General features: G+C 38.8%; 1 protein-coding gene across 3 annotated transcripts in view; it reads left to right on the top strand.

Annotated features, from left to right (window-relative positions):
• The window catches only part of Grhl2 (grainyhead like transcription factor 2), a 148214-nt gene that overhangs the window by 101939 nt on the left and 26473 nt on the right, over positions 1–19802 (top strand). For all 3 annotated transcript variants that reach the window (XM_046464789.2, XM_046464790.2, XM_046464791.2), the window contains exons 9-12: positions 3793–3951; positions 12385–12472; positions 12921–13060; positions 18352–18383. In XM_046464789.2, coding sequence (XP_046320745.1) covers positions 3793–3951; positions 12385–12472; positions 12921–13060; positions 18352–18383 — 419 coding nt within the window. The remainder of the gene's footprint in view (positions 1–3792; positions 3952–12384; positions 12473–12920; positions 13061–18351; positions 18384–19802) is intronic.

Genomic DNA, 19802 nt, shown 5'->3' on the forward strand with positions numbered 1-19802 from the left:
GTCACCACCAGGAAGCTCTCTATGAACCATGTGGCTAGCATGGAGGATGACTGCTCAGCACAGTGAACATTTGATTTGCTGACATAAAACAATATTTATGCATTCTGGCCAAGATAACCCCGTATTGTCAGTAATAACAATAAAAGAAGTCAAGGGTTTCTGGAAAAGAACTTTTATGTTTATTTATTAAGGATCAGCATTCAATGAAGCTATTGTCATCTTTCCAGTGCTGCCCCATTATCTTTCTCACCATCTCATTTCTTTCTTTTTCTTTTTTTTTGGCACTGGGGATGGAACTCAGGGGCACTTAACCCGCTGAGCCACATCCCCAGTACTTTTTTTGTTTCTCCCACTTTTTTTTGTATTTTATTTAGAGGCAGGGTCACACTGAGTTGCTCAGGGCCTCACTAAATTGCTAAGGCTGGCTTTGAACTTTCAATCCTCCTGCTTCAGTGTCTCAAGCCACTGGGCTGGGATTACAGGTGTGTGCCAACGTACCTGGCTCACCATCTCATTTCTGACTTCTGTGATTGCAGAAACCATACCTAGCACATCTGTGCTGGCAGTCTCGAGACCTTGGAAGGCATTTTAAAATATTTGTTGCATGAATGAATATTAAATAAAAATTCTCTGCCATTAAGGAATCTCCAAGAGCTCTAGGTAGCATTTTCCGTCTTGGTGACCATCGTGGGCAAAATGCTTTTATGCTGGAATTCCAGTAGGAGCATTGAGCCTGGCATCTTCTTTCTTGGAAGTCCTTGTCACTAAGTTCCCCTACATTATATGACACTGGCATCTTTGGTTGCTCTCTTCTTCTTTCCCATTCCTCTGTATTTATGAGGCCCCCACTTGGAGCCCAGCATGTTTGCAGTTTGTATTTTACTAGTATCTTCCAGGCTCAGGGCTCTGCTCTACATTCTTGGAACCTCTGGACATATGTCTCCTTAGGATAATCTTGACCACAGTGTGTTGGTTATTGCTGGATTTCTTATCTCTCTTCCCCTTAGACTGTCAGCTCTATGAGGCAGGGTGGGCTTTCCTCTTTACTTCTGACATCTAATGCTGTTTGACCCATCAGGGGCTTCTGTGGACATTTACAGACTGAATGAGCAAATGACTTAAAGAAATAAATGAATAAAATGAGCATATCCACAGTTAGATCAACTTTAAAAAAAACCTTTTATTGTGTATATTTAAGGTGTGCAACATGATGTTATTTATTCATTTATTCATGGGTACCAGGGTTGAACTAAGAATCTCTTAGCCACTGAGATAGTCCTTTGTTGTTGTTGTTTTTTATAGCTTAAAATTTTTAAAAAAAAAAAAAATTTTGTTCTTTTTAGATATACATGACAGTAGAATGTATTTTGACATATTATACATACATGAAGTATAACTTATTCTAATTAGGATCCCATTCTTGCAATTGTATGATGTGGAGTTTCACTGTTCATATATTGATGATTTGTCCGATTCATTCTATTGTCTTTCCTATTCCCATCTTCCTTCCCCTTCCTTCATTTCCATTTGTCTAATCCAATGAACGTCTATCGAGCCCCCACCCCCACCCCCACCCCTTATTGTGTGCTAGCATCCATATATCAGAAAGAACATTCAGCCTTCAGTTTTTTTGGGATTGGCTTATTTCACTTAGCATGATATTCTCCTGTGCAACATGATGTTGAGGGATACATATAGTTAGTAAAAGTGATTGAAGCAAATTAATGTATCCATCACCTCATACAGTCACCCTTCTTTTGTGTTTTGGGGGCCAGAGCAGCTAAAGTTTACTTATTTAGCCTGAATCCCATATGCAGGACAACTTCATTACTTAGAGTCCTTCTGGATCTCCGTCCTTGTTCATGTAGTCAGGTCATCGTTAGGCATTTGTTTTCAGATGGAGGATAGAAATGTGAGAGCCTGAGGACCAGTGCACGTGGCTATTGTAATTAGTGTGTTATTAAGATCTGTCAGCTGGACTTGTCACTACTGAACCGGTGCCTCGAAGGTGCATGTCTCATTGCCAAGTGACAAGCTAAAAAAAATTAAGGAAAATGATGTTTAGGGAGATACAGCACTAAAAAGTATGTGCCTGGTCACCAAAATTATCAAATGGTTACAGGCCGAGGATTTGAAATGAATTAAATCAGGCCTCATAGTTACACAAAAATATTAAAAAGAACTGTGAGTCTTCACTTCCTACAGGGTGAATCTTTCTGGTTTCTCTGTGACACAGAAGTCTTTACATCTAGGGTTTGAAGGTGAATAAAAAGCTCAGGGGATCAAAAAAATACACAAATAAAGATTAAATAATACATCAGATGAGATGGTTTTCAGAATACATAACTGTACAAATTGAAAGCAATGAATGGTTCAAACTTAAAAAAATATATATATAAGTAAGCCAGGCAGGGTGGTGCAAGCCCATAAGCTCAGCAGCTCAGGAGGCTGAGGCAAAAGGACCTCAAGTTCAAAGCCAGCCTCAGCAACTTAGCAAGGCCCTAAGTGATATAGTGAGACTCTGTCTCAAAACAGAAAATGAAAAGGGCTGGGGATGTGGCTCAGTGGTTAAGTGCCCTTGGGTTCAATTCCTGGTACAAAAAAAAAAAAAGTAGTACATGTGTCATCAAATGAAAATAGTACAAAGGAAATAGTCTAGTAAGACTGGTTCTTCTCAGAGACTACCTCTTAATTGTCTATGTAGTTCCCACTTAGTGTGGGTGCTATATTTATAGCTCAATTCTGTGATAAATCACCTTATCTATTGACAGCTACCCAGTGTATAAGATAAGAATAAATTTAGTGCACTTGGATCTCTTTCTGTTTCTTTCAACATTTTATAATGAAACTACTTTCAGTTCTTTTGTTAGTCATTGCTGTAATCCTCAGTACTTTACCTGAGTTACTCCTTTTTTGGATTCACACAATCTCTGTTGTATTTCTTGATGCTTCATCCTATCCGATGAGGGTGTCCATGCCATTACACTTTCTACCTCCTAACATGGAGTGTATTAGTATTTACCTTCTGTCCTGTAGGGAGGGATCTTAATGATGATTCAAAGGGAAAATTGAAAGTTGAAGACATAGTAATTTGCATGGGTCTCTTAGCTGGTTAATGCTAGAGCTGGGGCTTAATCTTGGAACCTTTGACTCTTGACCTAGTGGACTTTCTGCAGAACAATTCTGATTCATTCGTCAAATGCTCATTGAATACCTTTTCTTCTGCAGGAACTGCACTAGGTGCCAGATCCTTGGTTTGGTAACTTGTAAACTTTCTCCTTTCTTGTACTCAAAAACAAAATTAAATAATTTTGGATCTGATGCTCAAGATTAGTCAAGTAAGAAAGACAGACACATCAACAGTTAACTAGTTCCACTGCAAGAATTCACAAAGGAAGGTGTTATCTGAATTTATTTATTTTTAATCCCACAGGTCAGAGATTAGAGAAACTGATCTATGAGAAGTGACAACTCGAATATGTTGAGAAGACAGTGTTCATCCATTTACATATGTTTACGAAAATAAGACTTTGCTGACGTATTTTCAAGAAACTTAATAAATGGTCTCTTTCAATCAAATGTGAAAGGAAAAGAGCTTAGAATTTTATAATTATAAATTATATAATGTATGTTACATTTTATGCATTCAACAGGTTTTTTCTATGTCACAATATTCTTCAATTGCCTTATAGGTTTGTTCATTATTTTCATCAGTTGAAGGCTGATGCCTGTTTTTGGAGATCCTTGGTTTGGTAACTTGTAAACTTTCTCCTTTCTTTCTCCCTCCTTCAGATTTTTATCACCGTGAATTGCCTGAGTACAGATTTCTCCTCCCAGAAAGGAGTGAAAGGACTTCCTTTGATGATTCAGATTGATACGTACAGTTATAATAATCGTAGCAATAAACCCATTCACAGAGCTTATTGCCAGATCAAGGTCTTCTGCGACAAAGTGAGTAAAGATGACAGTTTATCATAAAGGTATCTTTGTTATTAGATATTGCCTTTAATGACATTTCCTCCTTGTCACCTTCTCTTGTCTAGTAGTGTCAAAATGATGACTTCATCAATCACCATGGGTGTGGTAATCTTTTAATTCTCAGTTCCCATTAGATGGCTAGGAAGTGACCAGTCTGGTTTTTTGTTTGTTTGTTTGTTTGTTTGTTTTTTAGTGGGATAAAAATTTTATTTCAATTAAGAAAAAATTTTTTTTTGAACAATACAGATTACTAACAACTTCTTAATCAGTTGGAAAACAGAAATATTTTAGGAACAGTATCTGCATTACTCAGAATTCTATTGATATTTAAGTAAAAACTTAGCTGAGGATTTTTTAAGAGTCTTTCTTTTTATTAAAGTCAGAAAATAATTTGAATATAAAGACTAAATTTGATTGAATAGTACTCTATTGAATCTTCAAATATACAACAACACTGAATCAAGTCAAAATTGTTTCATGATTTCAATCATGAAAATCAGTGTTTAGAAAAATTCATATAAGAAATTACCTACAAAATTTGTAAATATCATTAAAATTTAATATACTAACATTCACATTATATTAAATATTTATTAATATTGAATATTTATACTCCATTTTAAGTAAATTTCACTTTATAAACATATTGCCTTTAAAGAATAATTAGGAAGAAATTATTTTCCAAATTACTGTAAATGACAACAATTATAGCAATATAAAGAAAAATTCAATCATATTTAACAGGCACATTATTGTATTATGACATGGGCAAAACTAACCAGACATGTGAAAATAATTGACACTATACAGAATTAAAAATTGATGTATGGTAGGTGCCATAGTGTATACCTGTAATCCCAGAGACTCTAGAGACTGAGACAAGAGAATCAGGAGTTCAAATCCAACCTCAGCAAAAGTGAGGCATGTTTTTTATTTTTTTAGTTAATCATTTTACAACTGTTTTAATGATTGATTGACATTGCACAGTGTCTTGGTCAACTCAGGCTACTATAACAAAATACCACAGACAGGATGTCTTCGACAACAGAAATTTATTTCTCACAATTCGGAGGCTAGAAAGTCTAAGATTGAGGTGCTGACTAGTTTAGAGGTGAAGGTCCTCTTCCTGCTTATAGGTGTCATCTTCTTTCTGTGCCCTCACATGATGGATAAAGAAAAACCACTTGTGTGTCTCTTTTTATAAGGACACTAATTGCATCATCAGGACCCCACCCATACCACCTCATTTAAACGGAGGGCCCCACCTCCAAACATCATCACATTTGGGTTAGAGCTTCAGCATACGAATGGGGCAGGGACAAACATTTGGCCTATAACCCACTCTGTGCTATGGTCTGATTTGATTAGATAACTGAAATAATAGATCAATAGTTTTTATTGCATGTAGATACTATCTCATAACATAGCAATGTAACTTTATGAGTTAAATGGGCCTTATCTAGGTCTTTTTAGAATGGAAACACCACCTGTAAAGTGAGTTCTTTAGTACACATGCACTCAGTAAACATGTGCTTTGAATCTCCCTAAACTTTACCATAAATATGGCTCAGCAATTAGAATAGCAAAGTTTAAAAATCCCTTGGCTAAGTGATAAGAGATCCTCACAAATCCAAATATGAATGGGACTAAGCATCAGTAATGAGATCCACAGCTAAGAGGGAAAGTCATGGGGCAACGTGATGGCCAAAGAGCAGGAAACCCTCCAGTACTCCCAAGAGACACCCCAGTACTACCCTGGACAGCACAGAAGTGGACATTCTGAGCATGGTGTGTGTGACTAGGGTGGGAAGGAACAGAGTCTGTGGACTCCAGTTTTCTGATGAGTGCAAAGGGACTGCATACGGAAGTGTTTTGTTCTTTATAAAAAGTGATAAACTGAAGTTTTCTTTTAGAACAAAATCTTGTTCTGGGGGAAATTGCTGATAGTAGAATCAAATTGAGTTTGGGTGAAAAGAAAAGGGAAAGTTGAAATAACAAGACTCTTTTGTGAACACACTAGAAGAGAGTGTGAGCCCTGAGGAAGTATGCTGGCCCATATATTTCACTTAAAATTGGCCAACAGTAAACTGTCAAATCCCCCAAAAAGAGATTAAGATCAGACTTTCCTATGGGCAATGAATGCATGTTGCAAAGACATCACCTTAAACTGGTGAAAGCTACAGTGTTCCAAATGAGCTAAATGAAGTTAAGAAAACAATAGAGTTAGGAAGATCAATATAAATCACAATTGGAAAAACTCATACACATGATGTTGGAGAAAAGATGATTTGAAAAGATATGTGTTAGAATTCAGGAAAGAATTTAGAAATAAAAGAATAAAATATTTTGGAAGACAACACAGAAAGCAACAACACAGTGCATAAATACGACAGATGACATCATAAGGAAACGTAAGCCGGAAAGTAGTACTGTTTTTAAAATTGGAAAAAAAGAATTATGACCGAAAATAATAAATATAAAAAAGAAATTTATTTTCTTTACAAATATAATTCGAATATTTGTGTATGTATTAGAAATTTTTGAGCAAAAGACAAAACGATGGAATAGAACAAGTGCTAAGAATGATAAATTAGGAAAACTTGAAATGGAAAGTATACATATTTAAATGGTCTACCATATACTAGGCAAAATTGACCCAGGATAACTAGTACCAAGTAGTTGAGCTATTGGCCTTTCAAAACTAGAAAAAATATTCTTTGGAGAACTAAGTAAGATAATCAGTCACTAATAAGAAACATTTATCATCAAACTTCAATAGCAATGCCTTGTCAAAAGACCATGATATTTAATAGATAAAGAAAATATAATCAAGAATTTTATATCCAACCAAATTAACTTTCAGGTGTAAGGACTGCAGGCACAAGAAGCCAAAATAATAATAATAATAATAAATAGCAACAACAACAACCTCCCCACCTAATTTAGTGACCATTCCCTCTTGGAAAATTTAGTAGAGAATGAACTTTAATGGTAACGTCTACAACATTGATAAAAGTGCTGATGGTGACCATGAAGAACGTATTTCCCTATAAATCTGATTCTACATGATGGGAGAGACAGGATGGTCTGATGATGTAGACATAATACAATTATTTAAAAATCGGAGAGGATGAGGAGACTGTATGAAAAATAGAATAAGCTGACTAACTGCTGTTAGGTATGAACTGTGAGTGAAAGGACATTAAACAGGTTAGATGCTGGGGAAAAAGAGGCCAGTAGCTGGTTCGGTACTGCCCATTGCTCTGGAATCAAGAGCCGCAGTCCTTATGTTAAAGGTCTATAGTGACATTAAAATATCCGAAAGTTAGGGTTTAGCAGTAAAAGGGCACAGGGAGAAGTGGGCTCCATGAGCTGAGAGCAAGGACAGCAGAAGGCAGAGAAGATCAAGAGAAGGGAGACGTAGTAGCTCCAGCCACACAGGGGTGGAGGGACATGCAGCCTAGCAATGTGCAGCCCTCAACTCAATAGCCTTTCAGGCCATGGTGATTTTAATTAGTGTCAATTATCCAATCCTCAGAGCAGCACCATGCTCTGAGGGACCATTGGGCAGTCTCCATGACACAGGCCAATCACATCAGTGTACACTGTGGGTCTAAAGCCACAAACCACTTGGCCAGAGTCATACAGTAGAACAGAGCTGGATACAAATACAGGTCTATTTCCAAACTTGAACTATTTGAATAAATGAATAACTTTACGCATGAAATAACAAAATGATAACTATTTCAAAACCTCAAGAAAGACCCAAGGGAGGCTTTAAAACCAAAAGAAAACCAGTTTATGTCTTTAGTTCAACATATTAAGAAAACATTTCAAATGATTTACAGCATAGAATTTTCAGATGCATAAATGGGAAAGCATTTAGATAATTTGAATTCCCTTACTTTATTCCAGAAATTCCAAGGGAGATGGTGGAATCCCCCTCCATGAAGGTTTACTCCATGGGAATAAGGAGTAAAGTTAAAAGCAAGAAGAAAGGAAGGCGGGCTAGGGATGTAGCTCAGGAGCAGGGAGTTTGCCTATCACATATAAGGCCCTGGATTCAATCTCCAATACTCCCCCCACCCCGAAAAATGGAGGGAAAAGGGAGGGAAAGATGGGCTAGAAATATTTAACAACCAGTTTACTTTACTCTGGCAGCTGGAATTGGGAATGGGAAAAAGAAAGCCTAAAACAAATGTTCATATAATTGTCTCGTTGCATAGTGTTGAAGTGATAAAAAACAAGACCAAAAAACCTTGCAGAATGAATAGAGAATGTTATATTATTAAGCTATGCTCTAGAAAAAGAGGGGCTTAAGAAACTAAGAGTATCTTATAAATTTTCATTCACAGTTTACCTTTAAAAGACAGAGGATGGGAAAGAGGATTGAATGGGTTTTTCTAACGTATTTACTGCCTGAACTCATGCTACCTACCAGGGTCATCTGTAGCAAGAAAAGAAATGGTTGGGAGGCTCACTTACCCATGTGGGCATTTTGTAAACATAAATATCTCCCCCAAAAGAAATCATGTTAACATACATTTTGCCAATCAGAAAATAGGTGGCATTTCCAGTAGCCAATTATTTCAATTAAGTAAATAATAGGGTGAGGTAGAAGAACATGGTTGGAGAATGTTGAGTTAATGGTATTTACTCTAAGTAACTAGTGAAGTAATGAGTTTCTAGTGGGTGTTAGAAATCCTATTGCTGAGGATTAGGAGGGAGTCCAGAAACCCACATGGGAAAATCTCATGGTACCATGTAGGGGGATTGACTGTAATGGCTGTCAACTTCTCTAATAAGCTGGATAGAGTCTTTTGTTATAATTTTTCATTATATTATATTTTACACTATAAATAATTACTCCCCTTAGTGTAATCACTCCCCTATATTTACAGCTCTAATTTCAAAACCCAGGCAAAAATCACTCCTGGGAGATTAGAAAGAGAAATAAAAATTCATTTGTATACTTTTCAAATAGGTGTAAAAGTACAAATGCTTGATTTAAATTATCTTCTAAAACAAGGGTGGAGAACTATTCTATTTTAAAACCATAAGTTTTCTAATCACAGTCTAGAATCTTTAACAGATGCAATTCTGCACTATTTATAATCCTCCAGCTTAATTTCTAATTAATATACCGGTGGGTCTACAGGTGGAAAATAAGGGCTTTCTCTAATTTTTTTTTTTTTTTTTTTTTGTAATATGGAGACTTCTATTGAAATGCATGTTTATGCATTAGAAATTCAGGAACTAGGGCTGGGGATGTGGCTCTAGTGGTAGCGAGCTCGCCTGGCATGCATGCGGCGCTGGGTTCGATCCTCAGCACCACATACAAATAAAATAAAGATGTTGTGTCTGCTGAAAACTAAACAATAAATATTAAAAATTCTCTCTCTCTCTCTCTCTCTCTCTCTCTCTCTTAAAAAAAAAGAAATTCAGGAAATATCTGTATAACTACCTAGATAGATAATTGTGTATACTATTTTTATGTCTACATTTAGTTACTTCCATAATCTTCCATGAAAAAAGAATTTGTATTATTGCAAACAGTAACTATACTGCACCGAAACTTGAGAATGAAGTTGCAATCTTAAAATAAATTTAAGAGAAACAATGTAAGTGCTAAATAAAAGACAGAAATAGCCATTCTCTCTCCAGTGTTGGCAGAAGCAATCACAATGTAGTTAGAACTCTTCAGATACATTTTTCAAATTTAACACTCCATAGTGAAAGAATATTGAGATGGGGAAATTATTTTCAAGTGATAACTTTCACCCTTGTAGCAGACGGTACTCTTCTGGAAGAACTAGACCTTCTTTTTACATTTTAATAAGAATAGAAGTAGTGTTTTCTTTAAGCTTCAAGTCACAAATAATCCTAGCAGGGAAAGGATTCTTGAGAGACTTTAGGAGGGAAGCTATCTCCATCTTAATGGAGTAATTAAAACTTCCCTGGGGCATTGTCAAGTCAAAAACTTCATTTTTGCCAAGCCAAAACCTTTATTTTAGAAAAGAGAACTGTGGTTCTCCCAAGAGTGTTTGGATATTGTTAGAATTCTTTTGTCATGTTGATATCTGGGCATTCTGGGCAGGAAATTCCTTATATAGAAGTGGCACCAAGACTGTGTTCTCTAGAGATCTGCTCTGTTCTATGTCAATCCCTCGGTTTTAATATATCAAAGAATGCCTAAAAATCTACATTGAACATATATAAATTTTTTTTTTAAGAGAGAGAGACAGAGAGAGAATTTTAATACTTATATTTTAGTTTTCGGTGGACACAACATCTTTGTTTGTATGTGGTGCTGAGAATCGAACCCGGGTCGCACGCATGCTAGGCGTGCGTGCTACCACTTGAGCCACATCCCCAGCCCCGAACATATATAAATCTTGAAAAAGAATAATCCCAAACCTATTCCTTACAGAAATAGTATTAAAAAAAAAAAAAAAAACACTAATTTAGAAACAAAAGTGTTTGGCCAAAGCCAAACTTGGGGTGTGTCTTGGATGAAATGTAACTTAGATGAGAGAAAGCCAGGATTCTATTCATGTTAAATAGTATATTACACAGAGCTCCCAACACAGAGAAAAATGCCTTTTATAAACCTGAAAAAAAAGTGAGTACTTTCCTTTATGAACTTTAATATTTTGGAGGGTCTCTTGCTAGTATTTCGCATCCATTTGAGCAAGGTAATGTCTGCATTCAACCCTTTATTTTCTGAAAATAGTACATTTTTCTAAATACAAACACTCTATAAAGAGGATATTTCAATAATTTATCTCTCTATGAGTTTGCATAATCTGTGTCAATGACAAAACTAAAAGGGAACACTATAAATAATCACTCTCCTTAGTGTAAGTAAAACAATTGCTCCCTGTGGTATTTTCTGAATATAAAAATATGTATTTAAATTATCTGGCTTACATACTGTAGCTATTCGATGCTATCTATGTAAATCTCTTAGAAATCACCAGGCACAGGACAAGTGACACGTGTGTATTGCTATTATTATTAATTCTTTAAGAACTGGCTCAAAAGCCATCTCCTTTATGACGCCTTTGTTGACTCCAAATCCCCAGTGTTATGGCAGGCCTCACCTTGGCCAGGATTGGCAATCCACTTTTTTTTTTTTAAAGAGCCAATTTGATAACAAAAAAGTTTATGTCGTTGTTTTAATTCAAACCTTCTGTGTGTCTTTTTCTGTGTGGTGCCTGTTTTATGATCTTTGTCCCCTTTTGCATTCGTATGTTGTTCTTTTCATCTGACTCATTATCTATTTAGAGTTTGACGCTTTATGTGATGTTTTATTGCAAGTATTTTCACTAAACTGTCTTTTGCCATTTCTTTATTGGCATGCAGAAGGTTAAAATTTTATCTTGTCAAATCACTTTTGTGTGTGATGATTTGGGAGCAGTTTCTAAAGAGGTAGAGCTTGGTGGCCAGACTGAGCTTCACTGCTCCTTATATCTGCTACTACAAGGGGCAGGGTCTGCAAATAAAGAAGTTGTATAGGCTGGGGTTGTCTGTGTGAATGTCATCTGTCTAGGGCATTATGAAAACATGATGCAGAAGAATTCTGCAAAAATGGAGAGAAAGCAAAAATAAATCTTGCTGGAATTTCTGTACTGGGGATAAGAATAGGGAAATTAGCTAGCAAATGACCAGGGTTGCAGCAATTGATGACAGGAAAGACCGATTAAGGTAATGATGAGATTTAGTAACATTGGCAAAGGAGCCAATGGAAAAATCAAATTGCAAAGAGCAGAGGGGCAGACAGGAAGAGAGTAGACACAACCTTGTCTATTTGGTTAAATGAGCACCATTTCTAAGAACATATGAGAATATTGATAAGGAAATAAAATTATACTTGTGTGTGCAAAGCGATCCCATATCATTGTGTGGTCACAAAGTAAGGCAGGAATTCCCTCCCTTTTTCTACCACTGTGGTGATTTTTTAAAAAGCTCATAACAAGCAAAGGAAAAAATTTTATAGGGATGTCACATTCAACTTTAAAGCCATCTCTGTGACTAGGAATGAGTTTAATTGGTCAATGCTTCATCTTATGACGTTTTATTGTAATCACTAAAATTACTTACTGGGCATCACTGAGTTAGGGAACAGGGTTTTTCCATACTGATTCAAAACTGAAGTTCTTTAAATAGGCAAGATACCAAAAAAGGAGAAAATCTGGGAGAGATGGGATCATTCATAGGTCAAACACATAGCATAGAATCATGGGAGTGCTCAGCTTCCTGAATTGAAGGCCAATCTTGCTTCAGGGATGAACATGGAACTTTCAGGTCTCCTTGTCATATATCACTGTGATTTGTATATGTGAAAATTTATTGCATGTTCTGAGAACATGCCTGACATAGTCTGTGTTTGTTTTTTCCTATCAGGGAGCAGAAAGAAAAATCCGAGACGAAGAGAGGAAGCAGAACAGGAAGAAAGGGAAAGGCCAAGCCCCCCAAACCCAGTGCAACAATGGTGAGTTTCTCTGAAACTAATTATGCTAAGGAAAAGGCTCCAGGTGGGCCGGACCCCTTGGGGAAACAGGTGAAAAGAAGTGCATTACAGAGAAAAGCATAAATGTGGAAGGCATGGCCTGCTGTCTACTAGCAGAGCAGTCAGGGTGATTGTCCCAGTGAGAAGCAAATAAATTCACATGAGCACACTGAGGTCAGAGGGACTTTGTAATACGAACACTGACATCCTCCTGTAGGGTGTCAGGACCCAAGCTCCACCTACAGTGCTCACTTTCTCTATTCATTGAGGGATGGGGGGTTGGGGGAGACTTTTAAATTGTGTTCACATCTATGGTATGTGGAAAGCTTTGTAGGAGAAAGCCATGAACTTTTGCTAAGACAGGGCTAGTAGTTGAGGGTTCTCAGTCATGCATAACCCTGTCGTTTATGGGTTTTGTGGTCGCGTCCAGCCTCTGATGGGAAGTTGGCCGCCATACCTTTACAGAAGAAGAGTGACATCACCTACTTCAAAACCATGCCAGATCTGCACTCACAGCCTGTTCTCTTCATACCTGATGTTCACTTTGCAAACCTGCAGAGGACTGGACAGGTAAGACCTCCCTGCTGACTGCCACCATTGTCCATCTGTGGGCCTGGTGGTGCCATAGGACAAAAATGCTTTAGGCAATTTTGACCACATAAATAAAACCCACCTTCTATTCATTAGAGGAAAAGTCAACACTATTGTCTTCAAAAAGTACATTTTTATGGGAAAGAATGTCAGGTCTTCCCTTACTAAAGGGAAGAAGAGAACTAGTGAAGTGTTGGTAATGCAATGAAAGAGGAAGCAAGCAAGAAGACTGAAAACCTGTAAGAGAAATTGTTTTGTTGGCTTATCATGGGGGATTAGCCAGAGCAGCAGAGCGCCACCTAATGCTAGCAAATATAACTGCATCTGTAACTTCATAAAGTTGAGCAAAGGGAAAAATTCTTTGATTAAATAAGGCCCTGTCAACAAATTTTCCTTTGGTAAAATAACAGCTTTCATTGAGTTGGTAAATCATTTCTCATCCAAATGATTACAAGTGAGATTAAAGATCTAATACTAAAGCATCCTGAAAGTCTAATAATTGACTGTTTTTATGGTTCCTCAGGTTGGTGGAGTGTTATGCAGCCACTAAAAGTTTAATTATGGAAACCATATAACAACATGGAAAATATTATGATAATGATCAATGAAAAAAAATAGGCTGGGCATGGTGTGCATACCTGTAATACCAGCAGATCGGGAGCTGAGGATGGAGGATCACAAGTTTGAGGCTCAGCAACTTAGTGAGGCCCTAAGCAACTTAGTGAGACCCTATATCAACATGAAAAATAAAAAGGGATGGAATGTTAAAATGCTTTGGGCTCAATCCCTAAAACTAAAAGAAAAAAAATAGTAGGGTATCAACTTGTGCTATACCATAATCCTAGTTATCTAATTGGATTTGAAGAAAAATTGCCCCAGTTTATTATTATTATTATTATTATTATTATTATTAACTGGCTTATGAGAGAATGCTGATCTTTTCCCCTTTTATTTTTTGAATAGTTCTCTTATGTGATAAATTAAAATTGTGGGGAAAAAGAAAAAATATATTTCCTTAAGAATTAGCCAGAATTGTCTCTTTTTTTAAAGAGAGAGAGAGAGAGAATTTTTTAATATTTATTTTTTAGTTTTTTCGGTGGACACAACATCTTTATTTTATTTTTATGTGGTGCTGAGGATCGAACCTAGCACCCTGCGCATGCCAGGCGAGCGAGTTACCGCTTGAGCCACATCCCCAGCCCCAGAATTGTCTTTTACCAGATCAGTTGAGTTTGGAATTTTGCATTGATTAGTCTTGTTTTGAATCCCGGATCCCTTGAGGAAAGATCTGTCTTGAGAAGTGGGGAAAAGCAACACACTCAAGTTTTTCTCTTGTTCTAAGTGTGCAGACACTCCCTGGAATTGATCTTAGTCTAGAAGGAGAAATCATTATTGGCTTCACTCTCTTTTTCTGGAGAGTATTTATTAACCAGAGGGGTAGTGGTGGTGGTGGTTACTGTTGCCACTCAAAACGTCACGTGGTTACAAAATACCTGTGGCTTTTCCTGGGAGTGATTTCCAGTAAAAACTAATTTAATGTTTCCATCTTGTCTTACTTGTTTCATAGGAACAGGGACACAAGGGGAAAGGAAAAATTTTATAATTTATCCAGACAGGAGTTCCAGCATCTATTTTTTTTTTTTAATTCCCAAGTATGAGGTAGTGATTTTGTCTATATTATCTTTACTCCATGATTTTATGGAGCTGGATTTCTGAACCTTCCAGGAGAGAGGATTATGCAGTTAGATTGATCTTACTGTTTGTTGTCCTGATTCTGGCTGCAGTTCTGCGTCTATGCTGACAACCTGACCTTCTCTCTTGGCAAGATTTCCCTGAAATATACAAATGAGTTTAAGAGCAAAGGTGAGCCAACCTGGCCGTCCATGACTGTCCATCCTGGGGCCTTACTCGCCCCTCAGGGTTGTAAGCTGGGTTCCCAGGTGGAGGCTGACTCAGAAGGAAAGTTAAGCCTTTACAGATTGCTGGTTTCAAAGCAGCCTGATCAGCAACCCCCCTGGGCCATGGGTGTCCTTAAGCCTTGTTCTCTGGAGGCCACCCTCACAGAGCCCTCAGGCTTCCCCTGTGACCTTGGAGGCAGAATGAAGGAGTCTGTGAGGGAGTCCGCCCTGCACTCCTGGTGGCAGAGGAACATTTATCTGTGCCCTAGAACAGCCTGTGAACATGCCATGGTTGGTCAACTTGCTTAGCTGAAGGAAGGGACAGTGGCCAGCTGAGGCTTTTAAAGTGCCTTTTCTGGGAAAAGCTCCATGCTTGGGGCATCTTCCAGAGGCAGGAGGGAAGTCGCAGTGCTCTGGCCTAGAAATGAGGATGGGGCTGGGGTTGGCACACTTGGACATGCAGAACAAGAGCTGGTGTCGCAGGGTGGAAGAGAGACAGGTTTACCAGAGGAGAAGGGAAGCAGACAGCCGTGTGCAGCTCAGTGACCGCTGCAGGTGTGGGTCTTGCTAAAATCAGCCTCATTGCAGCTCTGGGCACAGTAGGGTCAACTGCCCTCTGGCTCTCACAGTCAGTGAGTGCCAAGCCATGTTGAGGGCTCCCCACTATAGCACAGCAGTTCCTATTCACCCAAGAATACCTGCCAGGAATATGGTTTGGTGATGGTCAGTCCATATGTCTCCTGTTCCCCCATTAACTCATTGACTCACATGTGGATTGGAAGATTCTTCAGAGGATTATTAAAAACTGGTTGACACCAGAGAATGAATGCACTACATAGGCACCATGGATGCCTTTAGTCTCATACCTCATATTAAAGCCCCATGATCTCAGCTGCTCATGTCGGGAATGCCCTTTTTTTTTTTTAATTTTTTATTGTTGGCTGTTCAAAACATTACATAGTTCTTGATATATCATATTTCACACTTTGATTCAAGTGGGAATGCCTTTAACAGGCAAGTGATTAGGGGAGCTTGGGGGAGACCTTGGCACTTGGAGGCATCCTCTTTTGGATAATGTGCACTTTACAGCCTTCCTCAACCAAAGGAGCACCCTTTCCTCCCTGCCCTTTAATAAACATAAATTTATTGGCTCATATTTCTGGAGGCTGGGAAATCCAAGATTGAGAGTCTTCTTGCTGTGTTTTTTGGGGCTTCTCCACAGGTAATAAAAGGTCATTAGTGGAAAAATGGAAAAAAAAGGAGAGTATCCTTGTGTGTGCAGGATGGTGGGCAGGAACAAGAGAAGTTTTAGCCATAGTTCAAAGAATCTATTGGTGGAAGGGCCATGTGACATGGCAGGTCATGTGTCCCCTGCCCCCAACACACACACACACACACACACACATATGCAGGTGCCTCCTTGCTCTTCCCTGGCCAAGCCAGGAAGGGTCTCTTGAATCATGGTTTGTCCACAATCTCCCCCCAGCTCACAGGAGTTTTGGTAAGGATTCAGATTTGAATTCAGAGTTAGAATCTCCAAGTGGGTTCCAGGAATTCGCAATAGTATGTCTCCATGTATCTTTTAGACATTTTAAGGTTCGAAAACATGCTCAAAAAAATTGTGAGTATGCTGGGCGTGGTGGCACATGCCTGTAATCCCAGCAGCTTGAGAGGCTGAGGCGGGAAGATTGTGAGTTCAAAGCCAATCTCAGTGAGGCCCTAAGCAACTTAGTGAGACCCTGTCTCTAAAATATAAATATAAAAGAGCTGAGGATGTGGCTCAGTGGTTCAACTCGCAGTACTAAAAAAAAAAAAAAAAAATTGTGAGTGCAAGGGGCTCAATGGCTGACAGGGAAGAAACGGTGGGTTATTAAGTGAGAGGAAGTGAATGGACAGTGACAGGAAGGGTCAAGGAGGGGCTGCTCAGGAGGGCAGGGAAACCCTTAGGAGAATGCTCTTCCATGTTGGAACAGCAACCACAGCTCTGCTGAGCAGACTTACCTTGCCAGGGAGCCAGGCAGGTGGGTGCATGATGCCACATTTGCAGAAGCCGATAAAACCTAAGTCCCCACCAGGAACTTCTGTGAAACAATCTGGGTATGTGGTCAGTAGCGTGGTCCAGGTTCCCTCACTCATGGACAGCCCGTTTCTGGTCCATCACAGTGACAGGGGCTCTGGATGCCACACTGAACCTTGGCGTGGAAAAAAACTTACCTTATTGTTTTCTGCTTAAGAAGAAGAAATAAGGTATACATTACAACAATAGCCACACCCCTCAAAAAAATTTCAGAGGAAAAATTTCCCATAGAAATCTGAGCTAGTAACTTGAATGACTCATTCCAGAGAGTCACACCAGGTAAGAGGGTTATTATACAACCAGGCCTGTGTTTGGCAGCATCCCACGAGCTGCCAGGAGCCTTTGAGAACATCTGCGGGGAAGGTGTCTGTCCAGACCCATGCCGGGCAGGGACAATGACTAAGGTATTAGAATTGGAGACATCTTTAGAAGTGAATATGTGAATGTTTGATACGGATTTGGGTATCATTTTCCCACCCAAACACAACTGGCCCTGAAGCACACACATAAAGCTCACAAAAGGGCCCAAATTAATTTTTAGAAATAATTGGGTGAGGAGGATACACATACATAGCAGATTCCCTCTGAACTTCTCCCATCTTCCACCAAATAATAAGGATGCTTTCCTTTTTTTAAAAAATTCTGATTCTGTTGGCCATTCACTGATCATCTAATGGTGTTTGTTTTCAGAGAGATTCCTTGTGGCTACGAATGGCTCTCAGAGTCATGAGACATTCACCAGCCTGAATGCTACTTCTAAATTTGTGTGGCTGTGGGATGTGAGGATAACCCAGGCTCTTTTAGGGCCACAGTAGCTGAAAGGCATGGGGTTACTGTTGGTCTGCCATGGGGCACTCTTGCTCACCCCCTCCCCAGTAATACAGTGCGTGGAGGCTGCTTGCTTGTAGACCAGGTGGGATTGGTTACTCATAAGCCCTGCTCTCTGAGCCACCCTGCAAGCCACAGCTTTTCTAAACAATGGATTTAGATCCTGCCAACATATTTTCTTGATGTCAAGAGCAAGATTTGGCTTAGGGCCAAAGTAATCTGATCCGATTGACTTCAGCTAGAAATAATCAGATTTCCTATGTTATTTCATGAAAATCTAAGAATTAACCCCAAGGAGAATATGAGGAGGTTAAAAATTTGCATTTCCTTAGAAACTCAGGCAGAGCATCATTAAACACATTTGTGTTTTGTCTTTTTAAGAAACAGTTGGCAAAGTCTGTGTGTCAGATGCTTTATTTCCATTTGCAGTCTCTGACCTACAGTAAGCCTATTGTTTTGTTCCACAGGTGTATTACAACACGGATGATGAGCGAGAAGGGTAAGACACCTGGTTATTTCACCCAAACACCCTGAGTCAGTTCATGTCAGTAGATGTGACACTGGGCAGGAAGTGGGACCTTCCACTCAGCTCAGCACTTAGGAGCTGAGAAAGGGACAATCTGGGAGGGAGGGGGATGGCCCTTGCTGCCCATTGCTGGTCCCAACACAAGGTCAAGGTAAGCCTGAGGCAAGAGCCAAAGGAGACTGCCTTACTTCCAGTATCCCTGGATCACACACATCTCTTGAAGGCCTCACTTAACTGGTTTCCATGGGACTTGGAAAGGCTGAGAACCTGCTTGCTGTCCTCTAAGATTAGATTAGAGGTTGTCACTAAGGCTGCCAATGTTTTCCACATCATATCTCTGTATAACAGTGATAGGGGATGTTATCCATCTTTGCAAAGAACACATGCTCACCAAAACCTGGTACCGCAGAATTTTAGGGGCAGTCAGATCTTCAAAGTTCTTTCTATTCTTAACTCATTTTGTAAACTTCGAAGTCTAGAGCCAAGAAAGAACCTTCAAAGCTATTGAGCTGAGGGCTCTTTCTAGGCAATGGTAACATTTATACTGTATCTTTGAGAGGTGGTCAGCCAGCTTCTGCTTGAATGTTGCCCGTGACAGAGAGCTCAGTGTGTGTGTGTGTGTGTGTGTGTGTGTGTGTGTTTTGTGAGGAGGGAGTGTCATTACACTGTTCTACCAGTCTAGCTCTTAGCAAGATGTATTGTCTGTCGAGCTGATATCTACCTGCTCTTCATTTCAACCCATCATCTCTCAAATCCTGCCCTCTGGACTAAGTCACATTCTCCTCAACATCCAAATATCCCTTCCCTCTCTGCAGCCGTTCTTTATATTCTTTAAAATATAGTTTTACCCCTCAACATCCCAATTTCCCTCCAGGGGTACTACTGGAGATTTGTTAATAGTCTATTTGTCAAGAGTCTCCTTAAAATTGGCCTTCGGAGAAAAACATGTGTTAGAAATACATGAATTGCAGATTATATTGGTATAACTTCTTATGACTTGATTGTGTTTTTTTTTCTCTTAAAACAGGATAGAACTCCATTCTTTTTCAATACCTATATTATGCTTTTAGTTTGCATTAGATATGCGTAACTAAAATTTCTAGATATTTTTCCCATCTAAACCACAGTCAAACCTGTGCTTCCTATTTCTAGGTAATGAATATATTCACTGGTAAAACATTTCACAGCTGGTAAAGTAAATGGAGCAGATATTGCTGGGCTCATTCCTAGAGCAGAGGTTGGCATATGATGGTCTGAAGACCACCTCATGCCTACCATCTGTTTTTCAACCCTTTGCAAACTAACAATGGCTTTTACATTTTTCAACAATTAAGAAGAATTTCAAAAGAAGAATAATATTGTATGACTTATAAAATTTATGAAATCCCAGTG

Source organism: Marmota monax, unplaced genomic scaffold (assembly GCF_021218885.2).
Source record: "Marmota monax isolate L192 unplaced genomic scaffold, Marmota_monax_Labrador192_F-V1.1 WCK01_AAM20220418_F8-fsc00003, whole genome shotgun sequence".
NCBI classification, from domain to species: Eukaryota; Metazoa; Chordata; class Mammalia; order Rodentia; family Sciuridae; genus Marmota; species Marmota monax.